This window comes from Motacilla alba, chromosome 4, assembly GCF_015832195.1.
Source record: "Motacilla alba alba isolate MOTALB_02 chromosome 4, Motacilla_alba_V1.0_pri, whole genome shotgun sequence".
NCBI classification, from domain to species: domain Eukaryota; kingdom Metazoa; phylum Chordata; class Aves; order Passeriformes; family Motacillidae; genus Motacilla; species Motacilla alba.
Window position 1 is genome coordinate 59,637,000 of NC_052019.1, and position 16,491 is coordinate 59,653,490.

General features: G+C 39.7%; 1 protein-coding gene across 2 annotated transcripts in view; it reads right to left on the minus strand.

The window, feature by feature from the left end:
• Positions 1–8,762: 8,762 nt before the first annotated feature.
• Positions 8,763–16,491, minus strand: part of SMARCA5 (SWI/SNF related, matrix associated, actin dependent regulator of chromatin, subfamily a, member 5) — a 29,626-nt gene continuing 21,897 nt past the window's right edge. For both annotated transcript variants that reach the window (XM_038135811.1, XM_038135810.1), the window contains exons 16-24: positions 16,086–16,205; positions 15,729–15,839; positions 15,071–15,184; positions 14,308–14,430; positions 12,963–13,095; positions 11,876–11,994; positions 10,519–10,731; positions 9,951–10,061; positions 8,763–9,053 (exon numbers count right to left, since the gene is read on the minus strand). In XM_038135811.1, the coding sequence (XP_037991739.1) occupies positions 8,988–9,053; positions 9,951–10,061; positions 10,519–10,731; positions 11,876–11,994; positions 12,963–13,095; positions 14,308–14,430; positions 15,071–15,184; positions 15,729–15,839; positions 16,086–16,205 (1,110 nt within the window). In that variant the 3' untranslated portion in view covers positions 8,763–8,987. The remainder of the gene's footprint in view (positions 9,054–9,950; positions 10,062–10,518; positions 10,732–11,875; positions 11,995–12,962; positions 13,096–14,307; positions 14,431–15,070; positions 15,185–15,728; positions 15,840–16,085; positions 16,206–16,491) is intronic.

Genomic DNA, 16,491 nt, shown 5'->3' on the forward strand with positions numbered 1-16,491 from the left:
AGTTTATTCCATTGTAACCTGTTTCTTCATTTAACTTGACTAATTCAGGTTGTTTGATGCTCTGATATAAAAAAGTCTTCCTTTTTTTCTGCTGATCCCAACATTTGAACACTACTGTGAGAATTTTTGGCGTACTCTAGGATCTATCCTCGTGGGTCCCTTCCAGCTCAGAATATTCCATGATTTAGGACCGATGTCCCTGAACTTGGCAGTGCTGAGGGTGCATCTGGAATCGTGGGCTCAGGTTTGGGACCACACTGTGAGGCTGGGGCATGTCCAGAGATGGCACTGGAGCTGGAGCAGGGTCTGGAGCACAGGTGTGATGAGGGGCAGCTGAGGGAGCTGGGTGTGTTCAGCCTGGAGCAAAGGAGGCTCGGGAGGCACCTGTGGGATGTTGCAGCTGCTGCAAGAGGCTGCTGCTGTTCTCCCTGCCAGCCTGAGGGCAGCTGCAACTCCCGGGCTCAGAAGGGCTGAGCAGCTTTGCCAAGAGCCTCCTGCCGCATCCCCCAGCACGTGGGCAGGGGCTGCTGCCATCCTTTCGTGCAGAACGGGGTTCAGGGTGCCCTGGAAGGGGCTGGTGGTTCGCAGGGGTCAGGCAGGCAAGCCGGGTGCCACTGGTGCCACTCAGGGTGAGGGAATTGTGAGTGGCCAAAGAGGGAAAGCTGCCAGTGGCATCTGGCTCTGGGCAAGGCCTGTGGCCACCATGGAGCCCGGGAAGGCTGCTGGAAAAGGGGCTGGGGGTAGATGCCCTGGGCCTGGAGCCCTGCCAGCCTGGGTGACACCAAATCCCGCCTGGCACATGGCATGTCCCTGCAGCCCCGTGTGCCTTGGCAGCCATTGGGAAGTGTATGGGACACAGAACATGCCCATTGTCTGCCTTTTCTGTAAATCCAGTGCATTTCCAAGTTTCCTTCCCATCCATAGGATGTTCCCTATGGCAGAGTGGCTGTGGGCAAAAAACCTGAAAGTCTTTCACGGGGAAATCCCCTGTTCTTTCCAGCCAGCTGAGCGGCTTCCCTTCATGAAGTGGGATCATTTGTTTTATCCCATGTTATTTGAAGATGAACTGACATAGCTGCATTCTAGCTAGTAAATCTCAAACTTATCTTGGTTAGACTCCTGGAACAATACAATCTCTATATAAACCAGCATTTGTTTATGCTAACACATATATAGAAAGCTGGGAAAGAAGAAACCAAATTCTTATGCTTGATCTCGTTGACATCCTGCAAGTACAGCTATGGTGTGCTTCAAATAACTTCCTTACAGTGGGAAAATATCTTCCATTTTTCAAATCCTTGCTATCTGATTTCAGTTTTTGATTAAACATTTATACTTATATATTCTGTGTAGCTGAATCACAAGGCATGCGTGTATATTCAGCCTGGTGATTGTGGGGAGTATCAGTGATGAAGTGTGGTCTTCAGGGCAGCCAGGACAAGGATGAGAGACACAGAAATCTTGACTCCATGTTTCAGAAGGCTGGTTTATTATATTATGACATATATTATATTAAAAATGCCACACCAAAACTACACTAAAAGAACAGAGAGAAAGATGCATCAGAAGGCGAAACAGGAATAGAAAGGAATGAATAACAAAGGCTTGTGACTCCAGAGAGTCTGACCCAGCTGCATCATCGATATCATCGATTGGTTATTAAGTAGAAACATCCAACATCGACCAATCAAGGATGAACCTGTTGCATTCCACACTAGCAGATAATAATTATTTACATCTTGAAGCTGAGGCCTCTCAGCTTCACAGGAGAAAAAAATCCTGACAAAAGGCTTTTCATAAAATATCATGGTTACAATGAAGAATTTAGAGAATGATCCAACTAGGAGCTGATGTGACCCATGAATTTTTATAGATGTCAGTAGTTTGAGTGCTTGTCATCTATCCACATGATCCTAATGCTGGCAGAATGTGATGCATAGGAAACTAGGGCAAAGTGATGATTTTTTAATGGAACTTCCTTTTCCACCTTAAAAACCCTCTGGAGCCACTATATCTGCAGTCTTCTGTTTCTTTGCTGCCTTATTTGTTTTGGTTGTTTTGGTTTTTTTTTAAGTGACCCATACATAGAACTTGAGGAGCCAGCTGAGTCTGCTGTGCTGCAACCAGGTTTGGACTGTCTCCTAGCTAGGAATTCTTTATGTGAATGTCTGGCAGAAATGTTCTTAAGCCCCATTTGGAATCAGGAGTGTTAAGGAAAGAGATGTACAATGTAGAGGGAAAATGGGCAACTTTCATCTTTTAGTTGTATTTCTGCTGCTGTAACACTGGACTAGCATGGTGATAAATCAAGATTCCAGAATCTCTCACTGATTTCAAGCATCCGTGTTTTATTGACCATCTTATGACCATTACTCATAATTTGATTTCATATTGAAATTGTGGGGGAATGTGAGGGAATACGATTGTAGTAAGGAAGCTGCTCAGCTGTGTGTGTTTGAGGCACAATGAAACTACTTGTTGTGAAGCTCTGTCTGAAATTTCTCTCATTTGCCTCGTGATCCTTAGACCATCGAGTATCTTGTTCGACATCCCAGTTCGGTGGGAATTTGCCAGGACCTTGGGACTGGAGCTTGAGTTCTTGCTTGCAGGTGTGTTTGTCCACCCCATGGTACACTGAACCCAATGAAAGGAGAAGGGGCACCTCGACCTTTCTTCGCCTGTATCTGCTCTGCGACAATGGCCTGGAGTTTTCCACCCCCAAGCTTGGCTGGACTCTTTTCTTGAGTGACCTTTTGGTGGTCCTCACAGAAGACCTTTCATCTACTGTACAACCTCCGAAACAGACGAACTGAGATGAGAGAAGTCTTTCTCTCAAAGACTGAGACGTGAGACCCCTATATGTAAAACCCCCTTTTCTCCCAAGGACTAAGACTGAAACTTCTAACCCGGGGGGAGGGTGTGTGAGGGGGAGGCAAGTAGCTGCAGGTGTGACCACTGGACCAAGAAGACCTTGCTCAATGCTGACCAGATGAGATCATAAGACCATTGTATCTTTTCACCCCTCCTTCCCAACTTTCAATAGAAAATTCTAAAAAAAACCCCTCGGGTTAGCCTGAGATTTTGAGATCTCCCTAAAACTCGGAAGCGACTCCTCAACTGGACCTCGACTGGAACTTCGTCGCCTCTGTGTTTTGGTAGCTATACACACTCCCTCTCTCTTTTCCTTTCCTGCAGGTCTTCTCTCTCTCTCTCTTTCTCTCTCTCTTCCCCAATCCCCTCCAACGCATTTTGCTGTGATTATTCAGTAAAGTACACTGGTTTTGATTGTTACTGCAAACCTGTTGCCGTGTTGGTGTTTTGTACCCTGAGATCCGAAACGAACCATCACGATCTCTGTTCGTAAGGACGGATCGTAACACTTGTGCAAATAAAACTTTACTGTTCAAAAACTTGTGCAAATAAGCCTTAAACTGTTTAACTGTTCTTTGAACTTGACTCTAGATATCTTGTGTAATTAATTGATGCAAAGCCTATCAAAGTCAACTCAAAGGTGACAGCAGGACTTGGAGGGTTTTGTGTTTTTCTTCAGAGAAGTGTGATTTCCTTCAAAATAAAGACAAAACCAGCCTAGATCCCAGCAGATTCACATTTCCTGACCTGTTTTCTCGCTAAATAATTGTTGAAGTTTTTATGGTTGTTGGGGGATGAGGACCAATTTTTACTTTAATAAGCCTTAATTTTTTAACTCAACTTAGAAATTAATTTAGATTTTCTACTCTCTCTCATCTTCCTTTTAAACTTTTCCAACATATTCAACTGTTTCCCTTTCATACAGGTTTCTACTTTCTTTTTCTGATATGGTGGGTTTTGTAGTTTCTTCTTTTCATGCTTCTCCAACTATTCAGTTCTTTTATCTCCTTCACTGTTTATTCCCCTGAACTGATTTCTGTCTTTCTGACCCCTTTGAATAAACTTTAACCATCCAGTAAATCAAAGCCAACTGCAAACAAGCTTGCATTCACAGGACAGCTGTTATAAAGAAACATAATTTCACTTGAAGGAATTGACAGAAACAGTGCCAACCAACCAAACTAAACAAAAGTTTGAAATGCTGGTAGAATGAAATTTTCATCAGAGAAAAAAAAAAAAAAGTGTTCTGTTATTTGGATTATTGATATACTATTCTTCACTAGTCTAGTACTGGTAAATATATACTCATACTGTCTCTAAAGGTTACAGAAAGAAAATCCATTCTTTTTAGTATCAGGATCCACGTGCCAAGCTTTTACCTACTTTCAGTAATCTAATACTTTTCCTCCAGGTCTTACAACACTTGGCATGACATCAACACTTGCTTAGGAGTAATAAAACCAAGAAAGCGGTAAACCAGGGCAGTATTTTTAGGAAAACACTAAAAAAAGAGGTGTCTGTCTCTTATGAAACTCACGGGTTTTATGAAATATTTTTTGACAAGAGAAAAACATGGAGAGAGGCTATTTGGAAGAGCATGACAGAACCAGGGGGAACGACTTAAAACTGAAAGAGAAAAGTTTAGATTAGGTATTAGGAAGAAATTCTTTACTTGTGAGGATGATGAGGCACTTGTAAGAGTGATCAGTTGATCAGAGAAGCTGTGGATGCCCCATCCCTGGCAATGTTCAAGCCCATGCTGGATGGGGCTCTGAGCAACCTGGTCTAGGGGGAGGTGTCCATGCCCATGCAGGGGGATTGCAATGAGATGATCCTTAAGGTCCCTCCCAACCCAAACCATTCTGTGATTCTATGGTTATAACTGCAGAACTGGCAACCTTCTAATTTCAAATTGGTCTGTTTTTAAGATACTGTTTGTTGTCAGTGTTGTTTCTCTGAAAAATGCAAATGTAAAGTACGTCATGTGAATGCTTCTTTTTCCTAGCAATTGCCCCTTCATATTCCTCCTACAAATTACAGAATAGGAAGCTGAGAGATTTTACAGCTTTATGGAATAAAGTTTTCCTGTATTTTATATTTAGACTAAAAGTACTAAATTCTCAACATAAAGAATGCATTCCTTAGAATGCTCTTAGTGCATCTCTTAAAAACTCCAGAAAATACATTAGCTTAAATAGCATAATATATCTGCTGCTCCAGCCTTTTCCCAGTTCTAAATAAGAAATTGGTGAAGAATTACTGAGACATTTAAACAGTTGGTGAAACTTACATTAGTATTGTGCATAGTACAAGTTGCTCAGCAATTTTCTGTTCTATTAAATTGTCTCTTTCAGTAAGCGTAGGCTTCTGGAATACTTTTTTTTTTTTCCGAATTTTGGGGAAAATAATCAGACAAATTTCAGGAGGACAGAGTTTTAGCTCTTGATGTGAGCAGCTTTTTTCTTGTCTATTTCTTGTCTACACTTTGTCTGTTACCTATAAGCAAAGAAAATTTTCTGAAATTAGACATTATCATCTTTTACAATAAAGTATACTGCTTGGATCATAAGGCCTAACTTCGCTGGGTAAAAAAAAAAAAAAGATAATTAATACACTGGCAGCTTATGGCTTCAAGACCAGTTTTTATTCAGTTACTTTATCCTTGTGAAAACAGATCACATAAGAATCGTACAGAATACTTGTAAAGAGCCAATACTTCTCTGAGTTTCTAAAACAAGAAAACTACAACTTAAATTTTGTTGTCTTTGTACACTTTAAATAGCATTACTATTTTTTTTCCTGAGTTTTCCTTTGAGGAATACAAAATAACTACTGTTTTGATAAATTATTTTCCTGAAAACAAATGTAATTACTTAGGTTATTCCAGTCAGAAATACAGGAATCACTTGTACACCGAGGCTCCTTGACTTGGATTATTCTCACTTGCAGACTGGATGCAGAATAACTCATCGAAAAATGAAAATAATTCTTGATCTTTGCCTGATTCTGGCCCAGGGCAGGTGCTCACAGCCACTGAACTCACTCACTGATGGGAGCTGTAATCAGGTTCCAGGAAAACTTCTGGTAACAGCAGTATTGGACCAGAAATAATTTTGGTTTTAATTAGTCCCTCATTTATCAGTCTAAAACTCAGCTGTCCTGTCAAGAACTTTATTTTACTTGCGGTAATGTTGGAAGGCTGTTAGTTGCTTATTTGTGGTTGTGGGGCGCCCTGTAGTGAGGAGAAGAGAGAACTTGCTTAGAAAGAACTGCACCATAATGGCCATAATTCAGGATGAATTGTAACAGAAAATGAGACTAAAACCCATGATAAACCAGTACTGATAGTCATGGAACACACTGTTTTCACATATAAAAATAAATACACTTAAAGTTTCTCTCCTGAGAGTTTTTGAGAGCAGCTTGGTAACAACTCAGTTTAGTAATTTTAGATTGACTGGCGTAACGTGAAAGATGTTAATCTGCTTTACCAGGATCTGAAATCTGTGGGTGGATCCAGTTCAGAATCTCTGTGACTCCTTCAGCTGCAACACTGAGGTGCTCCTCTGCCCTGGGCAGTGCCCAAGTACAGACCACCAGGAATAAGGATGGATGTCTGGGATGGGTGCCTGGCTGACTCACCTGGATTCAAGAATTCTGGGATGTAAACAAAGCACACATGGAATGGTAGCAGGCATTTTAAATCCTAAGGACCTTTTTACGTAGGAAAAAACCCAAGGAATTAGACTTGATTTTCTTGCAACTTAAAAAACAGTGATTGGTTTGTATATGATACAAAGTAACAGGAGAGAACCGTGCCTCCTGCTTTAATTCTGCCTCCTCCAGATTAATTCAAATTCCCCTAGTCTCTTTTGGGTCTCCTGTAGTGGAGTTTTTGCCTAAATTAAGATGCGTGTTTTGTTAGATAAATGCAATAACCTCTCTGCATTCACACTAAGGAGAAATAAGCTGTCTTAGAATAAATTTTATCGGTTCTACTTTAGCAGTCTGCCTTAAAGAAAGATTAATCCTTTCTCCAAGTGCCTCTTTCTGCTGTTAAGATGTATTTTACAGCAGACTTTGGACCTCTGTCCAGATGAATCTGATACTTGGTGTTCTCTAGTCCATAGTAAATGAGCTTGAGGGGAGTCCTGGTTTGTTGGGGCTTTCTATGTGTTGGGGGTATTTTTTAAGTTGGCAGACAGCGTTTTCTCAAATTTTAACGAGGACCCCAGCTATAGGGACAGGAGGCTCTCACAGGTAAGGCTTTAATTGCAGTTGGGTGCAAGAAGAGTATTAAAACTGCATTGTAAAGCTACACTGGAAAAATAATATGCCAATGCTTCAAGTGCTTTCAAACATTCTTGAACAGATTCTAGCCCTTCAGAACAGTAATAATGACTGCATTCCCATATTGTACAATAATAGCCTATTTGTTTGCTTGACAATAACATCAAAATACAGGCAAATACTTATGAAAAGGCAGGTTTTTTTTTCCAGATGACACTTGGAAAACACTTAAATAACCTACAAGCAAAATATTGTCAGTTTTACTTACTTATTGAAAGCAAACAGATTTTCTCTAACTTGTAGAACACCACTTGGGAGAGTAAGGTTTAGTTCCTTTCACTTACTGCATGTGGACACTTGACAATCATTACAAATGAAATGCTACTTAACTATGTAATAAATCTTTCCCTTCCGTTTTCTCTTAAAAATTTTATTTAGACTAATTTAAAACAAGTGCTCATGGTTTCTTTTGGAGTTTTTCGATAGCATTTGGTTGGGGTTTTTTGGTGAAAATGGATGCTTTCAAAGGAAGGCTTCAGCATTAAAGCATTTTTCTTTAGGGTATGATAAGTTTAAGCAGCTAAACTGATTTCTTCAAGAGCTGCCAGGACAATTCAATGTGTGCTATGCTGTGGCCTGGCTATTAACACTGCTACACATTATCATGTTGTTGGACTATTTGAAGAGCAAGTGTGGTTATTCATCCTGTTCTGAGCAGGTTTGCAAACCAGTCACAAACAGAAACTCGTGTCACGTGCCAGTAAGAACTGTGTTGCATCTGGGACTCTCAGCAAAACTGACTTTTCAAAATTTCTGTTTACACAAAGCTGCTGCCTTTTACATTTGGGTTCTTACCAGGCCAAAACTCAGCAGAGCTTATGAGCATTTGCTCCATTTTGGTTTGTTTGTTTTCTTAGCAGATTCCAAAACTATGCTACATTAGATGATGGCATCTCAGTCAGCAGATGATACAGCATCAGGAAGGGACAATGTAGGGATCACTCATGCATGGCACTGTTTGACTGGCTCAGGGCAGAATGAGAGTTGCGAACTACAGCTACGCACAGCTGGAGTCAGCACCAGTTCCCTTCACTCCAGTCACAACCATCTCTGCACTTACCACAGCTGAGTGTGTGAGAGAAGGGGTTGTTTCCCAAATTGTCACTTTTCCTTGTTCTGACTTGGTGGTTGTTTGCCAACAGACCCCATTCTGCCACGCTTAGGCCATTGCAATGAAGTGCAGACCTCAGCCTGACTCACCAACCTTTCTTCTGGCTCAAATTTTAAGCAGTTAAGTGTTAAGATTTTAAGCAAAAAGTGTTAACAGTTTTGTTCCAATCATTATTCTAAAAGTAAGTAACCAGCCTTTCCACAAATTTCAAGGAACTGAATATATTGGTACTGTAAGTTCAGTAAAGGTGAAGTCAGAGCCATAAAATTTCCAGAAATAGAGTTTGAGTGGTGGCTTGTACCAAGAAAACACCACTAAACAGTTCTATTTATCATAATGTTCACAACAACCTAAGATGAAACTGGGGGATAACACTTCAATATGCATTGAAGTGGAAACATTAATGAAAAAAAGGTCACAAGAAGCCTTATTAATAAATGAAGACAATTTATTACTTCAAGTGTTAATGGTAAAAAAAATTCAGCACAGCTGTTGCATTTAAAAAAGTGAAACTACATTTAAGTACTATGTTCTAGTTCAATAAACAGATGAACCCAATGTTCTTTTAAAACAGTTAAGCATTATACAGTACATCTTATGAAGACCCGTAAATTAAAGAACTACTTCTTAAATTTAGAGATAAAAAGTTCTGCATTCACAGCTTTAGCTTCTTTTTTCTCCCACGCCCATCAGGAGTGCCATCCATTTTGCGCTTCTGTACCTGCAAGGTAAGGTTTTATAGTGAGTTGTTGTCATAGAGAAAGCTTGTGACAAGCAATGTGTTTCAAAACAAAGCAGATGGAGAATACTGATACCCTGGCAGCTTTAAAATGTGATAAATTGCAAATGTGGCATATAGTAAATATGCACATCTTTGCTGTTGTTTTTCATTCTCCAAATCTGGAAGAGCACGATTTCACGGAGGTAAAAAGTGTATAAAAACAAGTAAGGAAGCTATAAAGCTTCCTATTATGAAAAATGTATTTCTAAGTACCCATTTAAATGTTCTGTGAACACGTCTAAGAAACTTAATAGTCCATCACTATTAACCTTACTGATTTCTGCACATCTGTCAAGTAAGTTGTGCTTCCAAATTTTTGCTTCAACAGCTCTAGGCAACAACCTGAACAAATGGAGGTAGGAAAATGCATAAAGGTGATATTTTATTTACAAAATAGGCCTGCATATTAGCAATACTTGGAATCTAGTCAGCAAAGAGCGCTGTCAAGCATTATGTGCTATTTTCCCAAATCTAGCTCTAGCGGCCCATTTGTAAATAGATCTGTGGATGATTTAGCAGATTATATAAATCAAAATGCCAAATACATCCCTGATGTACTTACCAGGGTAAATCTAAACAGTGTATCAACCCAGTGGTCCAAAACGTAACAAGTTTATCTGCTCCAAAGCAGTGAGCTACACTTAAGAATCTTTTTTCCTTTATTTGACATCCTCAACTAGACTAGCTGAACACTGACATGAACTTTAGGCAGCTTTTAACATTGCTCTCTAAGTTGTTGGTTTCAAATAACTTTAGATATCACTTGTCCTAGATACTTGAAAAAAACGCTGTTTTCAAGTGAGCTTTTTTCACAGAAAAAAGCTGTTTAAATCTTACTGAAGATGGTTTTGGTCCACGTTTCTTCTTTTCTGCCTTTTCCTTTTCTTCCAGTTCCATGTTTTCTCTTTCAATGAGTGTGATTAAAGTATTACACCTCCTTTGCAGCTCCTGCGTTACACAACATAATTCAATCAGTACCTTAGGCAGCTACTTAATGTAAAAATCCTCTTAGAATATTAAAAATGCTGGTGAGTAGGTAAGTATTTCACTGGATCTTGTCAGAGTAACAAAGAATTAAATGCTTCATGATACTTACTTCCTGGCTGGCTTCACATGGATGGATTTGATTGCAGATATTTGCTTTGTGAAACACATTTATATTAAACTCAAATTGGAAAAGGGTACCTTAGAATTTTGAACTTCTCCTCCCATTTGCCATGGCTGCATTTCACACCCGCACAGTTGCCAGAAAGTTATAAAAAGGTAAAGCCTTGTTCCCATGCACCTACCTCAGTATTTCAGCAGCAATTTAATTAATTTAATTTAATATTGTGATAGGCATTCATGAACAAAAAAGAGTTATATACATATATATATATATATATACATATATATATATATATACCATTGCAGTTCTGGACTTGAGAAACCAGTCAAATCTGAATTGCGGCGAGTTTCGGATACATTGTCTTAATTCATCATAGACATTTTCTTTATCAAATCCTAGTTTGTGAAGCATACAGATTAGGAAGCGATCCTCCTCTTCAGTGTAATTCTTCCCTTTATTAGTACCATAGGATATTCTTAGTTGGTGGAAAGGGGCTTTATATCTCCCAATCTGAACAAAACAAATAAGACCACATAAAACTAAGAAATAGGTCAGAAATGGCATGGAAGTCTCTTGTATAAAAACATTTAATCACATGAAGATAGAAAACTAGATCTTTAAGGATATCCCATGCTAAGTCTTCACAAGAAAATGACTGTAGGTTCAGAACAGTGCATTTATCAAAGCTATCTAAACTGGCAAATCCTGGTTTAGACAATAGACAGCTTTGTAATCTTTTGACCAATGGCAGACTTTCACTACACTTAAAAACAGGCAACAATGGTCAGGATTCAAATGGCAACAATCATTTCTGACACAAATCCTCAGGAACTGGTAAAGTCAGAGTAAGAGTAAAAAGGTACATGACAGTTAACACATGGTTCATCTGCCTTCTAGTTTATTGAGTCTGACACTTCTTTCCTAGAAGACAACTACCTCAGCAAACGGCAAGTGGGGAGAAAATTCCGATAAAGTGTCTTAATTAACTCTGAATCTCTTCACTACCAAATACTACTTGGTGAAACACAAACAAGTACAAAAGCTTCCTCTGTTGGATTAGTCTTTTTTAAGTGCTCTCTCATCTCATGTTTCTAACTCCCTCTGTCTTCCACTATCTCTACCTGTTTGTACCTCTCTCCATTTCTCTCCACCTGTTTTCCTGTTTCTCTCTCTCCCATCTCTCTACCCTTTTGTCCCCACCTACCTCTCTCCCTCTCTTCCACCATTTCTCTCTCTCCATCTCTCTATCCCTCTCCATTTTTCTCTCCATCCCTCTAGCCCCCCCATTTCTCTCTCTCTCTCTCTGACTCCATCCCTCTCTCTCTGACTCCCCTAATTTTAGTTACATGTGTCCAGAAGGAACTGTGCTCCTCCCCAAAGCCTGTACTATGTGGAGTTTGTTACACAGCACCCTGAACTGTATGCTGTAATACAGAGGACTGTTACAAACACCAGGGTAGACCATAGCTAAGGGTGTCATCACAGCACTTCCGTGGGATGGAAAAGCCATAGGAAGAAATTGCTGAGTATTATGCAAAGAGGCCAATGTCATGCCCAAGATGTCTTCATACATCAGCAGCACTGGCCAGACAGGGGTCCTGCATCTCCCCTCACTGGCACAAGGAAAAAAAAGCAGAAAACTAAGCAAACCCACCTTTGTATCGAGAGCCTTTTTTATGCTGATTCGTCTCTGAATTCTGGCTTCTCCTCTTTCAATCTGAGCCATGATCTTCTCTATGTCTTGGAGTTCATTGCATCTTTCCCAGAACACAGCTAAGAAAAGAACAACTGCTTAGTTTCTTATCATGCATTGTAAGTCAGAGGTTGAACCTTAAAAAAAGGATGTTAGCTGTTCCTTCCTTTTACTAGAGCTTACTGCTGTGTAACAGCAGACATGCTTTTAGCTGTAAGAAACCTTCCCTTCCAGCTACCACGTGCTGCAGTATTAGAAATGGTATTTTGAAGAGGGTAGATACAGGAATCTTCAGTTTAAGTGAGGTACAATACAGGCCAGTAAGATTTTTGTGTGTCAGTCTCCTCAAAGGAAAAAAAGCTTCTTCAAATGGAAACGGATGTAACAGAATACAGTTTTACCATGAGAAGCAAGAGGGCAACAAAGTGCCCGAAGACAAGCAAGTGCCTGAAGGACAATTAGGTGTTTAAATAAGGGGTTTTTTTTAGAAGAAGTTTTCACATTTTCAACCTGCTTTGTATCTTTAGAAATGTAGTGCCAGGACTTTGTAGCTACACTACAGTGGAAAAAAATCTAATGAGAGGTTAAGTAGCTAAGTGGACTCAGGTTACAAAAACCAGTGGTCGCTGTAGGTTCAATCATGATGTATTTACTGTGTTATGCTTTTGAGGAGGAGGTAAAGGTTAACTTCTCATTAATGAATACAAGGAAAAGGGAAATCTCTCCAGCTAAGCAGCGTTTCTCAGCATTTCCTTTTGCAAAAATTACCAAGAACTGAAGACAGTGTTACCCAGTTAGATTCAGGATACAGTGAAGTGGCTCAGCAGGAGTTTACGTGTGCATTTTAGTACAGCCTTAGTTAGGCAGACGGTAATGATGGTAAAAGACAGATCCACAGATGAAAAATCCATCAATATAATTCTACCCCAAAAATCTTAAACACCAGTGTAAGATATTCTCAGCAGTAGGATGTTACCATGTTCTCAGGCAGCTCAAATGAGCCAAGAAGAGATAGATACTCTCAGAGCTGAGTACAGAATTCAGTTACCTGAATACTCAATGACTTCCTCTGGGGTTTTGCCTTCGACTTCTCGTGCTATATTTTCAATGTCATCACGGCCCCACTTCTCATTGGCTTTGATGAACTGGTTGAAATCTCTCTTATTCCAGTTAGTGAAGCCCTATACAGCAGTCAAGAGGAAACATTGCACAGAGGTTCAAGATTTGTCCATCTCCAAATTTGATTCAACAGGTTTCTTGAAATTGCCTGTAACACTTCCATCATTCCATCAGTGTTAAACCTTTTCTTTCTCTGCAGTTTTATTTAGTAGAACTGTTTTTATACTGCAGTCACTGTAGTCTATTTAAATACTGCAAAATGACTAGTACTAGTTCTTCATTTACCTAGTATTTTCTGATAAATTTTCAGCTGAAAAATTAATCCCTCCTCCTAGTAGTCTCTCCGTGGGATTGCTTTCTAAGAAAAAAAAGCAGTGTAATGGCTTTTGTTTTGTCAAAAAGGCCCCCCAAGTGCCTCACAGACACCCTCAGCCATTGCACCTGGTCACTCTCCCTCAGAAGGACTAAAGCCATCTTGTGATGGTGATGCTCAGCAGAGACACAAGTAGCACTGCTGAAGTCGTGAGCCAAAGTAGGTTCATTTCATATTACCAGTAACTTTTACAAGTAGTGGGACGTAGCAAGTTTTGCCAGCCATGTTGTGATTTAGCCACAGCTTACTGGACTGTACTGATTCCTGACCTCTGTGATTCTGGTGTCTCCACAGTGAGCTGTTCCAGCTCATTACTACGCAAGCAAGAAATCCTGTCCTGTAATTCCGATCCCCTGCCAAAATACAATGTGTAAATACAATATCCAAATAAGGCATATCAGGCATTCACCTGTTTTAAATTATTTAAATATACAGTCTTCCTAATTTTATACCTATTCAGCTCACACCCTCTTTTAGTGAGGGGAACTATCCAGTACCAGATGTATTTTAGGAAAACTGACCGTTCAGACTCCCAAGATTCACTTCCATATGGGTGTGAAACTGAGGTAGAAGATGTGCATTAAATCATGTGGAATGCAGCACACCCAGCTCTGCAGCCATTCTGCAAGGTCCCATGGAAAGACATCACAGTCTACAGTCAATGCCAGACTAGGATTCAGGAGAATACAAGAGCACTAATTTGGTGCACATTCCTCAAAGATATCCTATGACATAGCCCTATGACAAACCTAATGCTAGAAACTCTTTTCAGTCAGAAACAAAATTGCAGATGTGTTAACTATGGCACATGCCAATCAGTGACCAAGAAATGTTCCCATAATGCTGTGAAACACAAAACAAGCTTTGGCTGATTTCAGTCTCACTGAAGACCAAACAATACCTGGGTTAGAAGTTTCTCTTTTTCTTCTAGTTCTTCATCATTAAGAGGCTCAGCCTCATCAATCTTAAGCTGCTCTTCCTTTTGTGCTTGGGCTGCATTTGGGAGATCAGGATTACGAGGTACCTGAAAGGTTTTGCACTTTGTAAAACTGAATTAATTCTTCACAGATAATTACTAATTGTCACCTTTCTGTTAATATAACCTATAATAATAACCTATAATAATTTCTACAGCTGAGCATGATTTTATTTCATTTAAATTACTGTGAAAGGCTGGAAAACTACATATTCTCCTACTGTTGCATTAAACTGCTCCACTGTGAGAATTTAGAGAATCACACAGAAGGGACTGGACCTTAAAGATCATCTCTTTTCCAACCCCCTGCTATGGGCAGGGACACCTTTTACTTAAACAAGGCTGCTCAAAGCCTTGTCCAACCTGGCCTTGAACACTTCCAGGAAAGTGGAATGTGGGTCATCCACAGCTTCTCTGGGCAAATTGTGCCAGTGCCTCACTATACTCACAGTGAAGAATTCCCTTCCAATATCCAACCTAAACCTGCCCTCTGTCACTGTAAAGCCGTTCCCTTGTAAAAAGTCCCTTTTCAGTTTTCCTGTAAGCCCCCTCTAGGTACTGAAAGGCTGCAATCAGGTTTCAGGTTGCTCCAGAGCCTTTGCTTCTCCAGACTGAACAATCCCAACTCTCAGCCTTTCCTCTTAAGAGAGGTGCTCCATCCCTCTGGTCACGGAAATCCTTCAGCTACCTTGTAACCAATTGTTTTCCTGTAGTAGAGAATCTCTTTTTCCAATAGTTCAAACAGGCGAGGAGGGAAGAACTGGAAGTCCTGTACATTTGGCTGTTTTGGAGGCCGTGGAGCCTGAAACACAAAGTTTGCATTTGCTCCCTTTCACATCCAGAATCTGCTTTCTTGTAAGAAGTGATTTAAGTTTATGAGCAAACAAAAAGCATTATTGTTACAAAAATGCACTGTCTTAACTTGGGGGGACAAAAGTCACACCATGCAAGACACACCAACCACCACAAAGAATTCTAAAAGTAAAAGAGCAGCAAGAGAAGGGGAAGAGAGGTCTTTTGGGAGGAGGAGGAGGTGGCTGTTGAAAAAGTCACATGTGTTTAAAGCATCAATCTTCCACAGGAAAATTTACAGCTGCTTAAATAAGAACCTGAAAAAACTTGATCTTAGCCTCCCCAACATCTTACAAGTTTCATACTTTCTTATTTTTTGTCACAGAAGTTTGTCTCAAGTCCTTTGGAAATTTTTTCTAAATTTAAATAGTCTCTCCACTTTATAAAACTGAACAGAGCAGTTTTTATGACTAAAGACCTATTTGTTGCTTAGAGCTTTAGCCATTTACCATGCATATTTAAAAAAATTTATTTCTTTTGATTAGTCAACTCACCTTGGGTGCTTTTGGTTCACTGACTCTAAGAGCCTCTCTGAAGTAAGCATCCACAGCATAATTGGCTTTTCTTTCTCTTTTGGGTGGCTCAATCCACTCTGTAAATGCCAACTATAAAAACAAAACCCATCACCCCGAAAAACAAAAATTAAGTCTTGCAAGATCGTTAGACCAGCTACAAGTTTTACATAAAATTAGATCTACATCCACTTCATTATAAGTGTTATAAGTGTTTTTATTTAAACTATTTTCATAGGTGATGCTGCATTTTACCCTCTTAAAATAAATATCTCTTAAAAAAGTATGATTAAAACATGCAATTCAGTGCATTCTTCCAAAAGAAACTTAAAACATTACCTTCTGTTTTTCTCTGTAGTCTTCCCCTTCAAAATTATACACGCTAGATTCAGTATCCATAGTAAAATTCCTAAGGGAACTTTCACCCATCTTTGAAAGTTTTTCGTTCATTTCCGCAGTCTTGGACAGGGGATACAGAAAAGAACAGTAGCCATTTGGATGGTACTTCATTATTTAACATCTCATTCCCAGATAGAACGGGAGCCATTTTGGAAGGCACATCATTATTAAACACCTCATTCCAGAAAGGAGCCACTCTGAAAGGTACTTCATTTTAAAACATCCCATTGCCAGAAAGAAGAGGAGCCATTCTAGAAGGTACTTGACTACAAAACATCTTATTGACAACATCAGAAAAAAGAAACACGATTGAGTAACACAAAAACCCTCTACAGCAAAACCCCTT